Here is a 19,778-nt window from a genome sequence, read left to right as displayed (position 1 = left end):
CAAGTATAAGCATATGCAATGCCTATATTCATATTTTTCTTCTCTTATTTTCTTTGTAAAATTTCTTTGCAAATAGATAGTTCCACAAGTGCCTCAGCCACCAAGGAGCCAATTACTAAGCTTACGTGTTCTCAACTGATTTCCTTTTCCATTATTCTTTTTTCTTCTTATTATTATTATTATTTCTTTTCTTTTGTAATGTTTTTAATATATATTTTATATTATGATTACTACAATACTTTTGACAATAGCAATACGATAAAAAAAAAAAAAGGAATCCCTCCGAACATCGAGGAAAAGCTTTTATAGTTGAGCTCGGTGCACCTACAGATTGACTTCTTGGTGATTTAGCGTTAGTGGATCCATCTATATGTAAAACAATCAATAAATAAAAAGACACAATGGGCATGGCATATATCATTGCCATCCCGTCATACTCATTTTACATTACTACAATTATTGTTACAGAAAATTAAAGTGTGAGGAAAGCAAAATATCTTTATTTGGCAGGAGTGTACCTTTGTAGGTTTCAGTTCTACTGGATACAACCCTTTAGAAGCATTTCCGATGAACAATTCCAGGACCGGATTCGTCATATTCTTCCTTGGTGATCCACATTGACTGGAAGGTTGACAGAGAGGCCAGGATGGAACCACCGATCCATACGGAGTATTTACGCTCAGGAGGAGCAATGATCTTGATCTTGATGGTGGAAGGAGCCAAGGCAGTGATTTCCTTCTGCATGCGGTCAGCAATACCAGGGTACATGGTGGTACCACCAGAAAGCACATTGTTAGCGAACAAGTCCTTCCTGATATCAATGTCGCACCTCATGATGGAGTTGTACACGGTCTCGTGGATACCAACAGATTCCATACCCAGGAAGGAAGGCTGGAACAGAGCCTCAGGGCAACGGAAACGCTCATTGCCAATGGTGATGACCTGACCATCGGGAAGTTCGTAGGATTTTTCGAGAGAAGATGAAGCTGCAGCAATGTTCATCTCACTCTCGAAGTCAAGGGCAACGTAGCAAAGCTTCTCCTTGATGTCACGAACGATTTCTCGTTCAGCGGTGGTGGTGAAGGAGTAGCCACGCTCAGTCATAATCTTCATTAAATAAGCAGTGAGGTCACGACCAGCCAAGTCGAGACGAAGGATGGCATGAGGAAGAGCATAACCTTCGTAGATGGGGACAGTGTGGGTCACACCATCACCTGAGTCAAGCACGATGCCAGTAGTACGTCCAGAGGCATACAGTGACAATACAGCTTGGATAGCCACGTACATGGCCGGGGTACTGAAAGTCTCGAACATGATCTGGGTCATCTTCTCGCGGTTGGCCTTGGGGTTGAGGGGAGCCTCGGTGAGGAGGACGGGAGATTCTTCGGGAGCAACGCGAAGTTCGTTGTAGAAGGAGTGATGCCAGATCTTCTCCATGTCGTCCCAGTTGGTGATGATACCGTGTTCGATGGGGTACTTGAGAGTGAGGATACCTCTCTTGCTCTGGGCCTCATCGCCGACGTAGGCGTCCTTCTGACCCATGCCGACCATCACACCCTGGTGACGTGGGCGGCCGACGATGGAGGGGAAGACGGCACGAGGGGCGTCGTCTCCGGCGAAGCCAGCCTTGACCATGCCGGATCCATTGTCCACAACCAGGGCAGTTGCTTCGTCGTCACACATGGTTGCAATAAATGGTCTGGAAATATGAGAAAGGTACACTGCTTAAGTCTATTTGCATAAAACATATGTTGTTAGTAGTTAAAACTACAAGAATAAAACTTAATATAACCTGCGAGAAATATCTATGAAGATTTATTTTTTTTCCAAAGGTAAAGATTCAGGGGGTAGTAATGTTAAACTTAAAATGGCATGTTCCCTTGCAGGTGCCTAAATTATTATATTCTTATATGTCCTTGTACTTAAGCACTTCTTCTATTATGTTACTATCACCTATTTTCACCTATTAGTCCAAGACCGTTATCACCAAATAAGACCAAACCTGGAACAAATTAGTAACAAGTTGAAATTTTCAGGATATGTCAGAAAAGTGTCCTGAACAAAGTCTCCATGTTTATCCTGCCTGCTTCAACAGAAATTAAAGAAAATGGCGTCCAAAGTGGCCGCCGCTTTGCAATATGCTAATATTACATGCTTCATACATGATGTTAATGGACACAAGGTGCCAAATCACAAGTTTTAGGGACAAAATATTATCAAAGTCTACATTATATCATAATAACCTAATAATAATTCTAATAATTATTATGATAACATGACTACCCGAATTATTTGTTGGACATTACTTAATCAAATGGAATCGTCTTGCTCATTGGATTAGTTTTATATGCATTTTATCAATGATGCACAGTCCTAAGTGCTTACAAAGTAGCCTTACTCTATTTCGTCTATCTCTGCATCCAGCAGTGTTAGAGTTTTGACTATTGTACAGCCATCTGGCGTGCAGCTGCTTGAGACCTTGCTTGGCAGTGTTTGAGGCAATGAACTGATCTCTTTCAGGGGGAGTGAGATTGTTATTTTCCAGTCTCCATTCCCATTCTGCTACCTGCGAGTGATTCCTTATCCATACCTGAACCATTATGTAAGTTCTAAAGGAATACTGCTTAGCTGCTGCACTAATTTAGGCTAAGGTTGCCAGTCAAAAGGAAGATGCATGGGAGGTTCTGCTGATTGTCTTCCTGTAGGCAATGTATCGGAAATCGTCCAGTGAAGTACATTTCCTGCTAGCTCTATATAACTCTACAATGTTGTGAACATTATTCAAAAATGCAGCCTATGAAGTGGTGGTCACGTTTCTGCAAATGATTTTGGCCAAGCCACTACTTAAACAGATGACCCCCATCCACAACATAATAACACTTGTCTAGCATGGCGATTTGTGCAGGGACAAACGACTTCTGCAGGATACTAAGCGCACTCTTTTCTATTGTACCATCGTGAAACAGGGAAGAAGGTTGTGGGGCAAGCTCGTATGACAAACTCTTGTCTTCAAGACGCAGTTGAACTAGTTGAAGAGCATTTCAGAATTCACGATTTCATTGTCTTCACCTTGTCGCTGCTGTGCAGTGTGACCTCTTGCAGGTTGCAGTAAGGCAAATATTACATATATTTGGCTGACGTATCTGCTACAACTTCAGTAGCAATTGACACCAGACGTTTTGGTTGGTAATGATGATTTTTTCTTTGGGTGGATTGACATAAATTTCAATGTTGCTCCGAGATAGCTGTATGCACACCAGTGGAACTTTCCAAAGCATCACATACAGGAACACAATGAGGTAAAAATGGACCCATTTTCCCAAAATACTGTGATACCTTGGCCTGACATGTTAGTTTTAGTTGTATTATCGTATAAAGTTTTCATTGTGGCTGTTAGATAATGGTTTAATTGAAATTTATGTCGCTATAAACTATATTCTGACATGCTACTGAATTCCTTTCATGTATGAAACTTGTAATATGAAAAAATCCTTAAGCAACGGTCAGTTTGGACGCCATCTTGAATTAGGACTTAAGCACACAGGGGATCCTTTGGGACTTTCAGTATGTTATTCAGAACAGTTTTCTGAACATATCCTGAAAAATTCAGTTTGTTACTAATTACTTCCAGGTTAAACCGAATACTCCTGGACTATATGGCATAAGTGGCTATCCATAAAAAAATCAATAATACAAAGTTAATATCAATAAATTTTGGACCTCATTTGGACATTACAAAGCCTATGTGGATATCTAAGGCCACTTATGAAGATGTCAAATGACAAAAATGTATATACGACAAAGATTAAGGTCATTCCAACAATTCCGAGCATATATGTCACTCTGTCATAAGACTATATAAGCAGGTTATATCGTGGTCTGTAAAACACTCACACAGGTCTTGGCGTATCCTGAGGCAGAAGTACACTAAGGCGAGAATCTGGATGGAGGGCTTTATATATACCTGTAATACACTTCCGGCAAAGCTGGGATGTCTGTAAAGGGCAATATCTTTGCTTAACAGCTGGCTGGCTGGAGGGACTGCACGTCACTCTATCATATAAATAGACTTGCAAGGATGACCAACTGAGCATATAGTATATCCCCTTCGGATGGTAATCAATCTTCTTTACAAGTAGCTTTTCATATATCACATGCAATAGCGCGCTGTAAACATTCCCATTTGGTGAGATTGTTAAATATACCTTTCAGATTTAAGATTTCGTTTACAAATAAATCAATATGTTAGTGAGAAGGCACGATCAAGAGTGAGTCAGCAAGGGTTTGCCAAGAAATTGTTTTCCTTAAACGGATTGGCAAAACAAACACGTCACAACATAGAAAAAAGACTTTTTCTTTTTGTTATGTTTTCGGTTTCTTGACGATTAGTAGCAAGTGTACAAATGGCTCTGAGTACAACCGAAGTGTAATTCTTGACCCGTAGTATTAGAATTTCTAAATGAAACATTTTACTCTATCAAAAAGTACAACACTTATTTGAATTCGAACATGACATGTCTGTAATCTGCGAAATCACGATCAGTATTATCAAATATTACAACGAATATAATTCATATAATTTCAGTAATCTTATGCCTCGTGGTACGTGAATACCGCTTGAGTAATGTCTGACAGATAGAAAACGCTTTGAATTCTTAAACGGACCCAATCTAAAATCATATGTAATATTATCTCTTGCGGGGGTGAAATTTAACGAAACTGCTTCCTGTAGTTTTCCTAAATGGTAATTATCTGAAAAGATCGAACGAATGGACGGTTATCTGTGTTCATTTTATATTCTTTTATTTATTCGTTAATGTTTTATTAAGCGGGGTTTATATATTTACTTTCATGTATTTATATACGTGTTGGTACATGCGTATATGTGTGTGTGTGTATGTGTGTGTGTGTGTGTGTGTGTGTGTGTGTGTGTGTGTGTGTGTGTGTGTGTGTGTGTGTGTGTGTGATTGAGTGAGTGAGTGAGTGAGTGAGTGAGTGAGTGTGTGTGTGTGTGTGTGTGTGTGTGTGTATGAGTATATGAGTATGAGTGTGAGTGTGTGTGTGCGCTCGCGCGTGCGTGCATAAAGGTGTACATTTAAAAACACACTAACATACATACGCAAGCATAAATGCAGAAATCTAAAATACAGTCAAAGGAAACCCCAATCCATCACCTCTGTTTACCCACGTGTGGCCAATCTAGATAGGCGCTCAAAGAGGTTTGACACACGTCAGAATGTTGTGACGAATGTCAGTGCTTTGTAAAGAAACAAATGGATGATAATGGCAGTAATTTTATCTGTGGTGATTGGGTGATTAGGATGCAATGTGGTTTTTTCTAGTCAGAGTTGAAATTGAAAAGAGATGGAATGTAATAATTTCATTAAGTATATTTGATTTTGGGTTTTTCGGAAAAGAGACTAACAAAAAGGTGACGATATTTTAAACGTTACAAGGAGCAACCGTTGGACGGAGTGATAGAGACAGCTGGATGTTATTACTATGATTTACTATCTTCAACAACCGTAAGTGAATTTGATTTTATAGTCTTGGGCAAGTGGTGATACTGTCAGTCTTTCGCACTCAAGCGTGGTTTACAACTTAACACGGTGCTCTTTCTCGTGCTGTTCATCTAGCGCCATCTGCATCAGAATGCAACACGATAAATAACGTGGGAGAAAGTGTGTATATAGAGTAGGTAATAGACTGTGGAAATACGTGAAGATTTAGCATTATTCCACAGTATTAGGGAATGATTATAACAGAAATTTTAAAGTTGTAATAGAAGAAACAGATACATACTATGTACTTCATTTTATATTTCTTGAAAAATCAGACAAAGTAATTGTGACGCATAATGTTAATCATCAAACATCGATAAATGGCAAGTCTGCTGAAACTTGTACTCGAGTTTTGAATTTAGAATTCAAAAGGGGGAAGCAAAATAATACAGGTATGCATACGCGCGCCCGCGCGTGTGTATGTGTGTGTCCTAACTATTAATAGTCATGATTTTGTAAGTTCCTAGCGTCTCAAATGATTACATGTTAATGGCAATGATGACAACTTTATAGTAATTGCAACGACTAGTGCTATTTGTGGTAGGGGTGCAAGAATTCGTAGTTATGGCCAAACAAATCCAAATAGCTTAACAAATCTTATCATATATACGGAATCGTGTGAAAACAACCGCCTGGGAGTGTATGTAATAAAGTACCCAAGAGCACATCATAAAACGAACTGCTTTTCTGCATTACCTTATTCTTTCTTTCTTATACATATTGGAAATCTTTAGGTTTACTTTTTATTAAGGGAACAAAGCGTCTGATTCTTTTAATAATAGCAATAAAACATGCTTCTTATCTGTCCTACTCCCTTCCGTATTCTTAGCCATGACAATTATTACAATTACGTGGCTATTACTACTGGCCGTCAGGTGAGCCAATAAATACGCCAACGAACCTTTCTCGACTGCTCGTGAAGTATCGCCGCCCATCGTAAGTGTCTCCCAAAGCAGCTGTCAGCCTTCGTCTTCATTTGATGAATGCTCTTTTCATCCTCCCTTTATATTCATTTTTGCATTCTCATTGGTCTTCTTATTCCTCCTTTTATTTTATGTTTATCTTTGTGTTTCAACTGGTCTCCTAATTCTTCCTTTCACTTTACCTTTATGTTTCCAATGATTTTCTTGTTCCTTCTTTCTATTCACCTTTGCATTAACACTGATCTTCATTTCTTTCTTTCTATTTACTTTTGTATTTACACTTGTCTCCTTATTCTTCCTTACTATATACCTTTTTATTCCCAATGGAATGATTAGCTTTCTTTCATTAACCTTATTTCCGATAGTTTTATTGCTTCTTTCAATTTACCTTGTATTCCTAATGGTCTTCCTTGTACTTTTTCTGTATTATATTGCTAATGTTTTTGTTGTTGTTGTTCCTTTCTATATATCTTCGTATTTCCATTGGTCTTCTTACGCTTCCTTTCTGTTTAACTAATAGTTTTAACATATAATTTTAACTAATAGTTTTCTTACCCTTTCTCTCAATTTACCTTTATATCTCCAGTCGTTCTTATCCTTCTTTGTTTCTATTTATTTTTGTATTCTAAATGGTTTTCCTGACTGCACTTTCTACTTATCTTTGTATTTCGTTTTCCATTTGCTTCTTTTTCTTCTATTTTTTGAAGTGTGACGCTTTATACCAGGGGTCTACGTAGTGGGCAGTACTGGTTTTAAGGGGGAATGGTTCTGAAGAAATGTGCTCTTTGGTATCAACTGATAAATTCTTTATATCAAGGATTAAGAACTCACTGGGATAATTGGACTAATGTAAATTATACCAGCATTTTTTCTTTTACTTCAAAAATCAATGAAGTACAACTTTCATGGCTTAGAATTTGTTCATTCTCTCTTTTTTTTTTGTCTCAGACGAAGACACACAGACAGAGAGACACACACACACAGAGAGAGAGAGAGAGAGAGAGAGAGAGAGAGAAAGAGAGAGAGAGAATTCCATAAACGATTGCTGATGTTTCCATGCTTATTTGTAAAATATTCCGGGATAAATTTACCTTTGCGAGAAAACTTTAAGCACATTAAGCAGCTGAAAATCGAGAAGAGTAATAATTCCGATATTAATCTAAATTTTGCTTCCTATAATAAAAGATTATAATGGTAATAAGAGATAACTTTTTTAAAAAAAAGTAAATGTGTTGTACTTCAATAGCCGTTTATTCGAATATTTTAAATATCTGCATGGTTAATTACAGCATTGCAACACATTTGCTATATCATTACTATATCGAACGGCAGCATTAATGATAGTTTTTAATTGTAACCTTGAGTTATCTACGAGGTCTATATCTAACGATCACATCGATATCGCATGCTATTTTTGACATAACGGCTGAGGAATCAAACACAAAAGTAAGTAAAATCTTCAACAACAGCAAAGTATGAAATATTCTAAAGGGGTCAGCCAAATGTTACCATCTGTTTACATCAAAGACGGCCATTGTTATTCAACACGGCAGTTCAGTGTTATACAATTATGTTACGTCAAAGGGGAAGTACATTAGAAACGCTGGAAATAATTGAAAGCAACAATTTAATTATTTATATATATCTAATCTATTTTATTTATTAGTAGTATTATTTTGAGTATGTCAAAAGAAATAACTTTACATTGTCAGCGCAAAATGTTTTCATCAAAGGCTAGATACACACAAATTACAAATTTTACGATTTGGTAGAACGAGATTTGTATAAAGAATGTGATTTATCGATTATCAACTAACCCGGCATACAATGTTAATAATACAAATGATGCATGTCTAAGATTCCATAGTCATGTAGTCATTTATTTTTTGTTATTTTTAGCGCTTCTTTTTATTTTCTTTTAGCAAAATTTTTCAGAATAACCGAGATATTTTACAATGTACATTACGTAGTTTTGGTTTATTGGCTAACAGTACGGGATTTATCTCAAAAGGACTACATCTGAAAGGAAAGAAATATGCGATTTCTGTGTCTTGAATGTCCATTAGACAAGGTTGGGTTGAATAATATTGGGATAAGTTAGGTTAAGTCAGCTCAGGTTGGGACAGTATTTAAGGCTTGGATAGGATAGGCTAGGTTAAAGGAGATCGAGTAGTTCAGGGTTAGATACAAAAAGTTAGGTTAAATTGTCTACAACAGTGAGTGTAAAAGGTATGAATGAGAATTAAAGTCTTCACAATTTATTGTGAAGATATTCATTCTCATTCATACCTTTTCTACATTTGTCAACATGAATATGGTTCATAACTGGGTATTCCGCAATATTCGCACAATATTTAAGGCTACCAATACCAATTTACTTCCCTTGGGAAACAAATAGTGAAGGTATATGCAACTCATTATGAATTATTAAGATAGTGGAGATATTAAAGTTGCAAAATTATATTTTTACTTATGTAACAACTAGTATATTCTTTATTGTTGTAATTATTCATATCATCAATATTTGAATTATCACTATGGTCATCATCATCGTACTTATTATATTTATCTTTTATCGCCAAGGTCTCAAGCACACTTGAAAGCATATAGATATATAGGTCTTTGCTTACACTGGCTTATTCTTACATTGATCTTCCATTGTTTATAATTATAGAAGAATATATTTGTGGCCATAAATGACATAAGGTTACAGTTCTTGCAAAGGCTTGGGTACAGTTTTGCTGAAAGGTTAATTGTTGTAATGCTCAGGTATTCAGAAAGATCGGAGCAGTTATACTTTATTACCTTATAAATTAATTTTACCAAAATGGCATGGACACAATATCGCGTGCGAGTGCTATACTATATTTAATCTAAAGATTTCTTAACTGAACATGTAATGATTTTCATTTCGTTTCTAGTAGCTAATTCATAGAGATATGATTTCGAATAAAAGATTGATTAGTTAATTAAAATCATCTACCGTGTCAACAGTTAAGGTCATTAACAGTGATTCGAAAGACAGATGGAGTCTCCACATTTTATTATCAATATTTCTGTTGTGCATACTACTTCTATGTTTACTGTACTCTACGTTATTATGTTGTTGTCGTTGTTGTTTCTGGCTATCTACTGTTACTAGTATGTTTTGCTCCTGTGTTGTGCAGTTGGTTACATTACGCCGCGCATCTACTACAACTAGTATTTTTCCTTTTTCAAACAGTGTATACCAACTCCCTCCTCCCCTCCCTTTAACCATCCCTACACTACCATATCCTTACTAAGGCCCAGTCGATGCATACTATATTATTCGCTGCTGATCATGCTGCTTTCTTAAACCATTCTCGGCGACCACTAATTAATAGTTCACTCTACAAAGAGCTTTCTGGAGCATATTAGAGAAATGAAGACAAGTGACGCTTACCTGGGACGTTACACGGTTTCTTGATTGTTGTGTTTTCTTTGACGTGACTTCGAGTAATACACAAATATATGTTATTTTTAACAACAATTTTACACCTTTAATTCTGTAATGCAAAGCACCTATAATATGTGCCAGACAGAATGAGGCGTTTTACCCATATGTCTAGAATTTTTGAGACTGAGAACTTTGAGAACAATCGCCCTCTAGAAACAATAGACTTTGGTTTAGTATACCGTCGTGACACATTTTTGCATGGTTTTTATGGTCACATCTTTGTTTCATCATGACGAAGCATCCCTTCCAGCGTTTAATTACAGAATAAAAAGAGCCATGTGCACTGGCTATATTAATCGTCCACTGACGAACATTACCATAAGACTAATGCCTTAGTGAATATCTCTTTGTTAAAAGTTGAAGCCGCTTTTCATTGGCATGCTTGTCAACCCATTCCATGCCCTTGTTTCCTGTGCAGCCTCTACTTCCTGTCCGATTTCATAAGCAAGGTAAAGCTTAATATCCCGAAATAGTTTTACTTTCACCTAACTCTGCTGTTAGTATTGGCTTGATTTCTTATTGTTTACATTTTTCATTCTGACAGGCAGCATGATTTGTGCACCTCCAAAATATTCTCACTTATGTGATATATATTCCATATCCATACTCCAATGGCCAGAATCGAGAAACAATTTCAGTTTAATGCTCAGTTGGTCAAAAAGATAGGACTACTCGAAACTTAATCTACTGCACCGTATTTCTGTCATCCAGAAATCAATCAGAACTATTGAAATATCAATCGACCATGATAGAATTATAGAAGCATCAGAAGACTTGGGGTATGTCAGGGAAGAATATATATGAAATACATAGAACATGAAACATAATGGAAGAACTCAAGGACAGTTCTTTCACACCACCAAAAATCGAAATACAGTTATAGTAGTTACGGGAAAAAAAAAAAAAAAAACTAGTCAGTCACCAGCAAAATCGTGAGGATTTCATGTATACACTTTAAAAAAATGCAGATACCTAGTACATATTTGAGGAAGGAAGGGAAACACGAAATGCAATATTCTAATTGAAAACAAACTTTGTAAGTAGCCTTAGGGGAAAATATCATTCGCCAGATTGCTAAATATTAATCAGTGTTCATATTAAATACTATGAAAGCTTGTCTTCAAGGTCTGTTGCTACAATTAAAGAAAAAAAAAACTAAACAACTTTCTTTTCTTAGCCGAAGACTATGCCGTTTCGTAGAGGAATTAAATAAGCCCTGTGAGCGCCAGACAAATAAAGTATATAGCGTGAGTTCCAAGCAGCGACATGATTGTCAGCTACGTAAGGCAAGCGAGAGTTTGATAAAATACATTAAAAACAGTCAAGGAAGGTAAGCGAAACCCAGGTAAAACAAGATAGCGTTCATACTAGCCGAAACCGATGTAGTAAATGAGTGTCAGGGGCAGTATTAACGAAAGGTCTATGACTGTTCTTTACGATTTTGTCTATGATTTGCGCTGTGCCACATCTCAAAGTTAATGCTGGTAATAGAACAAACATGTATATCGTTAGACTCCATGATGATAACTCATTGCAGTAATATGTTAAAACTACATGCTACAATAAATCTTACTCTTATAATGACAATATAAATGATATTTCATACATGTAACTAAAACTTGGACAACCATAGATTTGTTGTCAGACGTAAAGCCGCCATTTGTATTTTCGAATAGAAAATTGCTGTAAATAAGTAGAAACGAATCAGGATGGACCTCCAAAGTCTTTTTGTCATTACTGATGGGTGATTACCTTCATATGCGTTTGACACGGCAATTTTGTTTATAACTCGGCCGAAGTTTTATGAAAGGTGTGGAATTGTCCTACTTTAAAATTACAATGCATATTTACATAAAGTTTGAAGATAAATAATTCTTCATAGAAAAAAAAAAAATTGTAAGACGCTTTTGATTTACTGTCAAACGCTATTTTAGTCGTTTCTTATATGTTACTGATATTTTCGATTCGCGTCCGTAATGACTGCCTTTGATTTTGTCCTGACGCGTAAGGACTGTCTTTATACAATTTTCCTTTGTTGAAGATTATTCCGCTTTGGAAATAATAAGAAAAGCTTCAAGTCCTCATTTGATAAATTATCAAACGTTAATCGAGTTGTCTCCTACATTTGTATTGCTATATTTTATTAAAGAATACAAATAGTGGGGCCCGCTATAAACGTATGGATGCCACAATACAATTTAGATGCCGTTATGATATAAGCAAGATTTAGTGCCATATTAACCATATCACCTTATTACTATAGATTATCAAAATAGGGTTTATAACGATATAAATGTGTGTTCTCTTACGAGCATTAACTTTAAGATGGGGCACTAGGTAAATCATTGAAAATATTGGAAACAACAGTCACAGATATTTCATGAATACTGCCCCGGGTATGTCAGGCGAGGGTCAGGTCAGTGAGTGCAAGTTAAGTAAAGTATGCAAGCACCTGGAGTGGTATCCACGAACGCTCTCAGACAATTCCGAGAACAGAATTTGAGAATGTCTAAAAAGTATCTGATCCAGAAAAATAATGTCATATTTTGTGTGAGACGTTTTCTGAGCGTATTGTCAACCAGTTTGTCTGACAGGGTTTGTGACACAAAAATGTCAACAAAAGATCAAATATTTTAAAATTACTCAAATTGGCGTATGCACTCATATTATATTAATGCACACGTGAACACGTTCATTATCAATAAAACCTGACATCAAATAATTTTCATGAACATTTGACAACAATGTCATTCGTTTGTTTACATCATTCATTTGCACTCATCAATTCATATATCCATGAATGCAAATATGGTGTTTCTTAGGGCGATATAATGTGCTGGAATAACACAGACAAATGCACAAAGAAAAAAAAAACATCATAAATAAAAATGTGATGACCTTTGCTGAAGCGCGAGGCCGTGATATCACTTTATGCGGGACTATTGTAATCCATAAGTACCTTTAGATTAATGATGATACGTTTTTTCTTAGAGGAATATATATAATGTACAAGTGAACACGCACAAAAAGCCTAATTACAGAACAAAACATGAAAAATAATTTTACTATTGTAAAATTTTTACTAGTGTAGATACCACGTAGTGTAAAGCCAAAATAATTGTACAGTTTTGTCAACATGCTCGTAGTTTTCTCTTTAATGTCTAATATATGTATATGAATGACTAATGTGTGTGTGTGTGTGTGTCTTGTAACAAATTTGTTTTGTGTAGCATTAGCTATATATGAAATGATAATGAAAGCCCTGCATATTATCTTATAAATAAAAATATTTTGTATGTATTATTCAGTTAAGTTCAGGTTAGCTATAAAATTTTGGCTCACTTTCAGTAAAATAAATAAATATGAAAATAATCAGGATTTCATGAGTTCATTTCAAAAGTAAGATTATGACAGATGTTAAGGACAATTTTTTTAATAAGAGTAAAATATTGATTTTTTCTATAAAATCTGTTTTGCTGTAGCATGAGATATTTATGAAAATGGTGTTGAATTCGAGTTCTTTGTATTCTCTTCTAATATATTTTTGTTACATATACGAATATATATATATATATATATATATATATATATATATATATATATATATATATATACAGCACGATATGATTTTCATTTTAGTCTTAAAAACAGCACGATATATTTTCATTTTAGTCATCAAATAACATTATTTGAACTCTATAATAATCTTGAAGTGGGATTTTTTTTATTGACTTTATTGTTATTAAAATAAACAAGTGGTCATTTTGATGAAAATTTTGATAAAATCATTATCACAGTACCTCACAGTAATTTTATTATTAATATGGTCAGTTTGTTAATATGCCTTTTATATGTGTGTAAAAAAAAAAATATATATATATATTATATATATATATTATTATTACTATATTATATTAATATATATATACATAGTTACACGCGCGCCGCTGCGCACACATATATATATATATATATATATATATATATATATATATATATATATATATATATTACACACACATCATAAATATATTCACACGTATATGCATACATTTTGATACCGGTAAACAGGATAAGCGAGCGTTCGTACTAGCCGAAATTTATGTAGTAGATGAACGTCAAATACAGTCTGTAAGACAAGCAATGGCCAAGTAACTAAGGCACATAAGCACCAATTAAATAAAGTAACTGTGTGCCAGGTAAGTAAAGTACACGAACGCCATATAACATAAGTTAGTAAGGCAAGTAAATAAGTGAGCTCTTGGTAAGACGAGTCCAAGGTAAGTGCCAAACATGTAAGAAACACAAAGTAAGTAAAATAATTGAACGCCAAGTAAGCAAGGTGTGTACTGGATAATTGAGCGCCAGGTAAGTATGACAGGCAACAGAAATAAATAACTGAACACCAGGTAAGTATGCTACGAATACGAGAAGTAAAGGCAGAATTATGCCCAGAGAGCTGGTAAAAATACCATGGTAAAGTGAAGTGATCGGGTAACAAGGGTGAGTATCAAGCATGTAATAGAAGTGCTAGGTAAGTAAGATGAGTTCAAAGTATGTAAGCGCCAGGTAGGTAATGTAGAAGTGAGTGCCAGGTAAGTAAAGGTACGCCATTTAAAGTAAGACAGACTAGATAAAATATGTTAGGTAACCAGGTGACAGGCAAGTAAAGTAGCTGAATGCCAGGTTATATTAATAAAGTAAGTGCTGGTAAGTATATGAGTGCAGGGTAAGTAAGGAAAGTGTGTGTTGGTAAGGTGAATGCCAAATAAGGTAAGACAACGCTAGATAAAGTAGGTAAATATCAGTATCAGGCAGGTAAATTAAATGCCGGGTAAGTTGAATCTGAGATATCTGAGTGCCAGGTACTCAAGTTAATCGAGTGCCAGGTAAGTAATGTAGGCAACGAAAGTGAGTGCCAGGTACTCAAGTTAATCGAGTGCCAGGTAAGTAATGTAAGCAACGAAAGTGAGTGCCAAGTAAGTAATGTAGGCAACGGAAGTGAGTGCCAGGTAAGTAATGTAGGCAACGGAAGTGAGTGCCAGGTAAGTAATGTAGGCAACGGAAGTGAGTGCCAGGTAAGTAATGTAGGCAACGGAAGGTGTGCCAGGTAAGTAATGTAGGCAACGGAAGTGAGTGCCAGGTAAGTAATGTAGTTAACAAAATGTGTGCCAAGTAAGTAATATAGGCAATGGAAGTGAGTGCCAGGTAAGGCAAGTATCAGGTAAGTAGAGGTATGTAATGGCCGGGTAAGGAAATTGAGTGCCAGATAAGGTGAGACAGCGCTGGATAGAGTAGATTAGGCAACTGACTGGCAGGTAAGTATGTGAATGCCAGTAAAAAGGTGAGAGCCAGACAAGTAATATAAGTGTCAGGTAAGTATTACATAAGTAAAATAATTTCCAGGTAAGTGATTCCGAAGTATGTGAGTGACAGGTAACTAACGTATGTTACGGAAGTGAGTGTTGTGCAAAAGAAAGTGTTGGTAAGTAGGTGAGAGCCAGGTAAGTATAGTCAAGTGAATATCAGGTCGGTATAATAAGTGCCAAGTAAGTAAAGTGAATCCAAATTATGTGAGGGTCAGGTAGGTAAATTAGGTGAGTTCCAGGTAAGTAATGTAGGTAACGAAAATGAGTGCCAGGTAGGTAAGGTGTCAGGTAAGTAAAGAATGTGATAACTGGTTAAAGGGAATGAGTACCAGTTAAGTAGGTTAGCCAACTGAGTGCCTGGCAAGTAAAGTATTTTTAAGCCAGGTAAGTAACATAAGTGAGTGCCACGTAGATAAGTATGTGAGAGCCGGGTAAGGGAAGTAACTAGCAGATAAGGTAAGACAGCGATAGATAAATTAGATTAGACAAATGAGTGGCAGGCAAGCAAAGTATGTGAATGTCAGGAAGTAGGTGAGCGCTACAGGTAAGGTAATTATTAGTTAAAATAAGCGCCAGGTAAGTGAATCTGAAGTAATTAATGTAAGTAACGGAAGTGAATGTTAAGTAAATAAGAGGTGCTGTTAAGTAAAGTACGTGAGCGCCAGGTAAGTAAGGGAAGTGAGTACCAGATAGGATAAGACAGCACTAGATAAAAGAGGTTACGCAATTGAGTGACAGGCAAGTAAAGTATATGAATGCCAGTAAGCAGGAGAGTGCGGTTTCAGTTAAAATAAGTGCCAGATAAGTAAAGTGACTCCGAAGTATAGGAGGGTCAGGTAGGCAAGTTAAGTGAGAGCCAGGTAAGCAATGTAGGTACTGGAAGTGAGTGCAAGGTATGTAAGGCTAGTGAGTGTCAAGTAAGGGAAGTGAGTGCTAGATAACTTAAGACAGTACTTGATAAGTAGGTTAGGCAATTGAGTGCCAGGTAAGTAAGGTATTTGAAAGCCAGATAATTAACACAGATGAGTGCTGGCAAGTAAAATAGGTACACGTTAGGTAAGTAATGCAAGTGAGTGGCAAAAAACTGTATGTGAATAATAGGTAAATAGAGTAAATGATTGCTAGGTGTATATGTAGTAAGTGAGTACATGCAAGTAAGTAGGGCAAGTTAATCCCGGGTGAGGTGAGCTTCAGGTAAGTCATGTGAATACCAGATAAATAATGTTAACGGCAGGTAAGGTGGTACCAAGTTGGTCAAGTCAGCGATAAGCAAATAAAATAAATGAATGCAATAAGGGCGTACGTTTCGGAGTTTTGCGAAAGGGATCGTAAAAACGGAACCACATTACGTTATACATATGCTTCACAAACTTTCGAAAATCATCCGGTTTCAACATGAGAAGCCCTTTAAAATACTATGCACCTCTGATATGGATGTAAGAGATCTCAAAGTAATTGGATTTCTTCGTTGCCACAGTATGATATATATGAATGCAGGTTTATTCATTTCAGAATACTGAGTGCATTCTCATTTCAGAATTACTAGTCGACAGAACTGTTATGTTTTTACAGTAAAATTCTATAATGCCAAACCTAGCACAGAACTAGCTGGCCATATATGTAACGTGGTATTTGTGGTTAACATATTTTTTTTTTCTTTCTTATTCTCTGTTCATGTAGATTTTGAGAATGACATAGAAGAAAGATTTTTTGTCTTAACAGTTTTACTGTATGTACTCATTGGTATGATTTTATGCGTGGAATGTGTCCGAGTGGAAAGATGTTGAGTATTACGAAAGAAACGCATACAAAACAGAAAAAAAGGATATTGGAAAGAAAAAAATGTGTATACATAAAAATTCCCAGGATGAATGCATGATAATACCACTGTGAAGACCAATCAATAGCGATTGTGTACGACATTCCTAATACCAGAAATAATAATCGTGATATTATCAGACTTATAATCTTTGTAGTGAATGTAATAAAATGGTAAGTGAATATAATCACCCTGGCAAATAAAGGAAATAGGAAAAGGATATTTGAAATCTTTGTGTGCAACATCTGGTAAATAATTTTCCTTATATAATCATACTAAGGTTAGAATAAGTATTTTATTTATATAAAGTATTTAGTTTTCATATACATAAACGTGTTATAATTACGTAATAATTCATGGTGACGATATGTTTTGATGTACCATGTCTGGTGACACAATGAAAGGTTAACGAAATAGGTAAATAAGATACTGTTTAGAAACATTTGCGGTGAACGATTCCAGGACCGGACTCATCATATTCCTCCTTAGTGATCCACATGGACTGGAAGGTGGACAGGGAGGCCAGGATGGAACCGCCGATCCACACGGAGTATTTACGCTCAGGAGGAGCAATGATCTTGATCTTGATGGTGGAAGGAGCCAAAGCAGTGATTTCCTTCTGCATACGGTCAGCAATACCAGGGTACATGGTGGTACCACCAGAAAGCACATTATTGGCGAACAGATCCTTCCTGATATCAATGTCGCACCTCATGATGGAGTTGTACACGGTCTCGTGGATACCAACAGATTCCATACCCAGGAAGGAAGGCTGGAACAGAGACTCGGGGCAACGGAAACGCTCATTGCCAATGGTGATGACCTGACCGTCGGGAAGTTCATAGGACTTCTCAACGGAAGACGATGCGGCAGCCATTGTCATCTCACTCTCGAAGTCAAGGGCAACGTAGCAAAGCTTCTCCTTGATGTCACGAACGATTTCTCGTTCAGCGGTGGTGGTGAAGGAGTAGCCACGCTCAGTCATGATCTTCATCAGATAAGCGGTGAGGTCACGACCAGCCAAGTCGAGACGAAGGATAGCATGAGGAAGAGCATAACCTTCGTAGATGGGGACAGTGTGGGTCACACCATCACCAGTATCGAGCACAATACCAGTGGTACGACCAGAGGCGTACAGGGACAGCACGGCCTGGATGGCCACATACATGGCAGGTGTGTTGAAAGTCTCAATCATGATTTGGGTCATCTTCTCACGGTTGGCCTTAGGGTTAAGGGGAGCCTCAGTGAGGAGGACGGGAGATTCCTCAGGAGCAACACGGAGTTCGTTGTAGAAGGAGTGATGCCAGATCTTCTCCATGTCGTCCCAGTTGGTGATGATACCGTGCTCGATGGGGTACTTGAGAGTCAGGATACCTCTCTTGCTCTGGGCCTCATCGCCGACGTAGGCGTCCTTCTGACCCATACCGACCATCACACCCTGGTGACGGGGGCGACCGACGATGGAGGGGAAGACGGCACGAGGGGCGTCGTCTCCGGCGAATCCGGCCTTGACCATGCCGGATCCATTGTCCACAACAAGGGCAGTTGCTTCGTCGTCGCACATGTCGGTGGGATAGATATGTCTGTAAATGACGTAAAATATATATTTGTAGGGACAAACATGTGCTGTAACAAAGGATACTACAGGGACCAGCTTTGATAGTGTAAGTAAAGTTTGCATTGTTGACCAAGATAACTCTAAAGATAAAACTCCCGTCGATGTGCTATATGTTATACCTTATATAGATATATGTGTATATATTATATATATATATATATATATATATATATATATATATATATATATATATATGTATATGTATATGTATATATATATATATTTACTTATATATCTATACAAATATACATATATATACCTATATATAGATATATACGTACACACGCGCACACACACACACACACTATATATATATATATATATATATATATATATAACAACACACACACAAGTATATACACATATATCTATATTATATATATGTATGTCTAAGCAAATACACACACACAGACATACATATATATTATATAGATATATGTGTATATACTTCTGTATATGTATATATATATATATATATATATATATATATATATATATATATATATATACATATATAAACATATATGTATACCCGCACATACTCGTGCAGATATACATATATACACACCCGCACATACTCGTGCGAATATACATGCATACATCCGGATACACACACACACAAACTTCAAAAATATCACAGTAAAAATTAACGCCACAAATTCTGTTAAGAAAAGCCGAACTACGCAATTCTGTACTATTCCAATTTCATTGCGATTTTCTTTGATTAATTCATTCCTTTGCAAGACATTTGGAACATGAGTTTTGACCTGAATATGAGCTTATAGGACTCTTCCACAGCAAGGAGATCCTCTTAACAAAAAACGTTTAAAATTCTTATGAGTCTGATCAATTACAGAAACGAAGGGATCTATATTGTAATCTCTTTTCTCAGCTCCAAAATGTGTCACAAGAAAACAGGTCACCCACTAACGTACACGTCCTGGCGTATCCTGAGTCTGAAGTACACTGAGGTTTGGTGGTTCACGAATGCCCTTAAATACACTTCCCTT

At 36.5% G+C, this 19,778-nt stretch overlaps 2 protein-coding genes across 2 annotated transcripts; both read right to left on the bottom strand.

Moving 5' to 3' along the window:
- Nucleotides 1-484: 484 nt before the first annotated feature.
- LOC119597436 (actin, muscle-like) lies at nt 485-4,014 on the bottom strand. Its single transcript, XM_037947006.1, has 2 exons — nt 3,895-4,014; nt 485-1,699 (listed from the first exon to the last, which is right to left on the bottom strand). Exon 2 carries the CDS (start codon nt 1,681-1,683, stop codon nt 553-555), a length of 1,131 nt encoding a protein of 376 aa, XP_037802934.1. The 5' UTR covers nt 1,684-1,699; nt 3,895-4,014; the 3' UTR covers nt 485-552.
- A 13,558-nt stretch (nt 4,015-17,572) lies between these two features.
- Nucleotides 17,573-19,778, bottom strand: LOC119597424 (actin-3, muscle-specific-like). Its single transcript, XM_037946994.1, has 2 exons — nt 19,704-19,778; nt 17,573-18,733 (listed from the first exon to the last, which is right to left on the bottom strand). Exon 2 carries the CDS (start codon nt 18,712-18,714, stop codon nt 17,584-17,586), a length of 1,131 nt encoding a protein of 376 aa, XP_037802922.1. The 5' UTR covers nt 18,715-18,733; nt 19,704-19,778; the 3' UTR covers nt 17,573-17,583.

This window comes from Penaeus monodon, chromosome 39, assembly GCF_015228065.2.
Source record: "Penaeus monodon isolate SGIC_2016 chromosome 39, NSTDA_Pmon_1, whole genome shotgun sequence".
Classification (NCBI taxonomy): domain Eukaryota; kingdom Metazoa; phylum Arthropoda; class Malacostraca; order Decapoda; family Penaeidae; genus Penaeus; species Penaeus monodon.
This window is presented reverse-complemented; position numbering and strand designations above follow the sequence as displayed.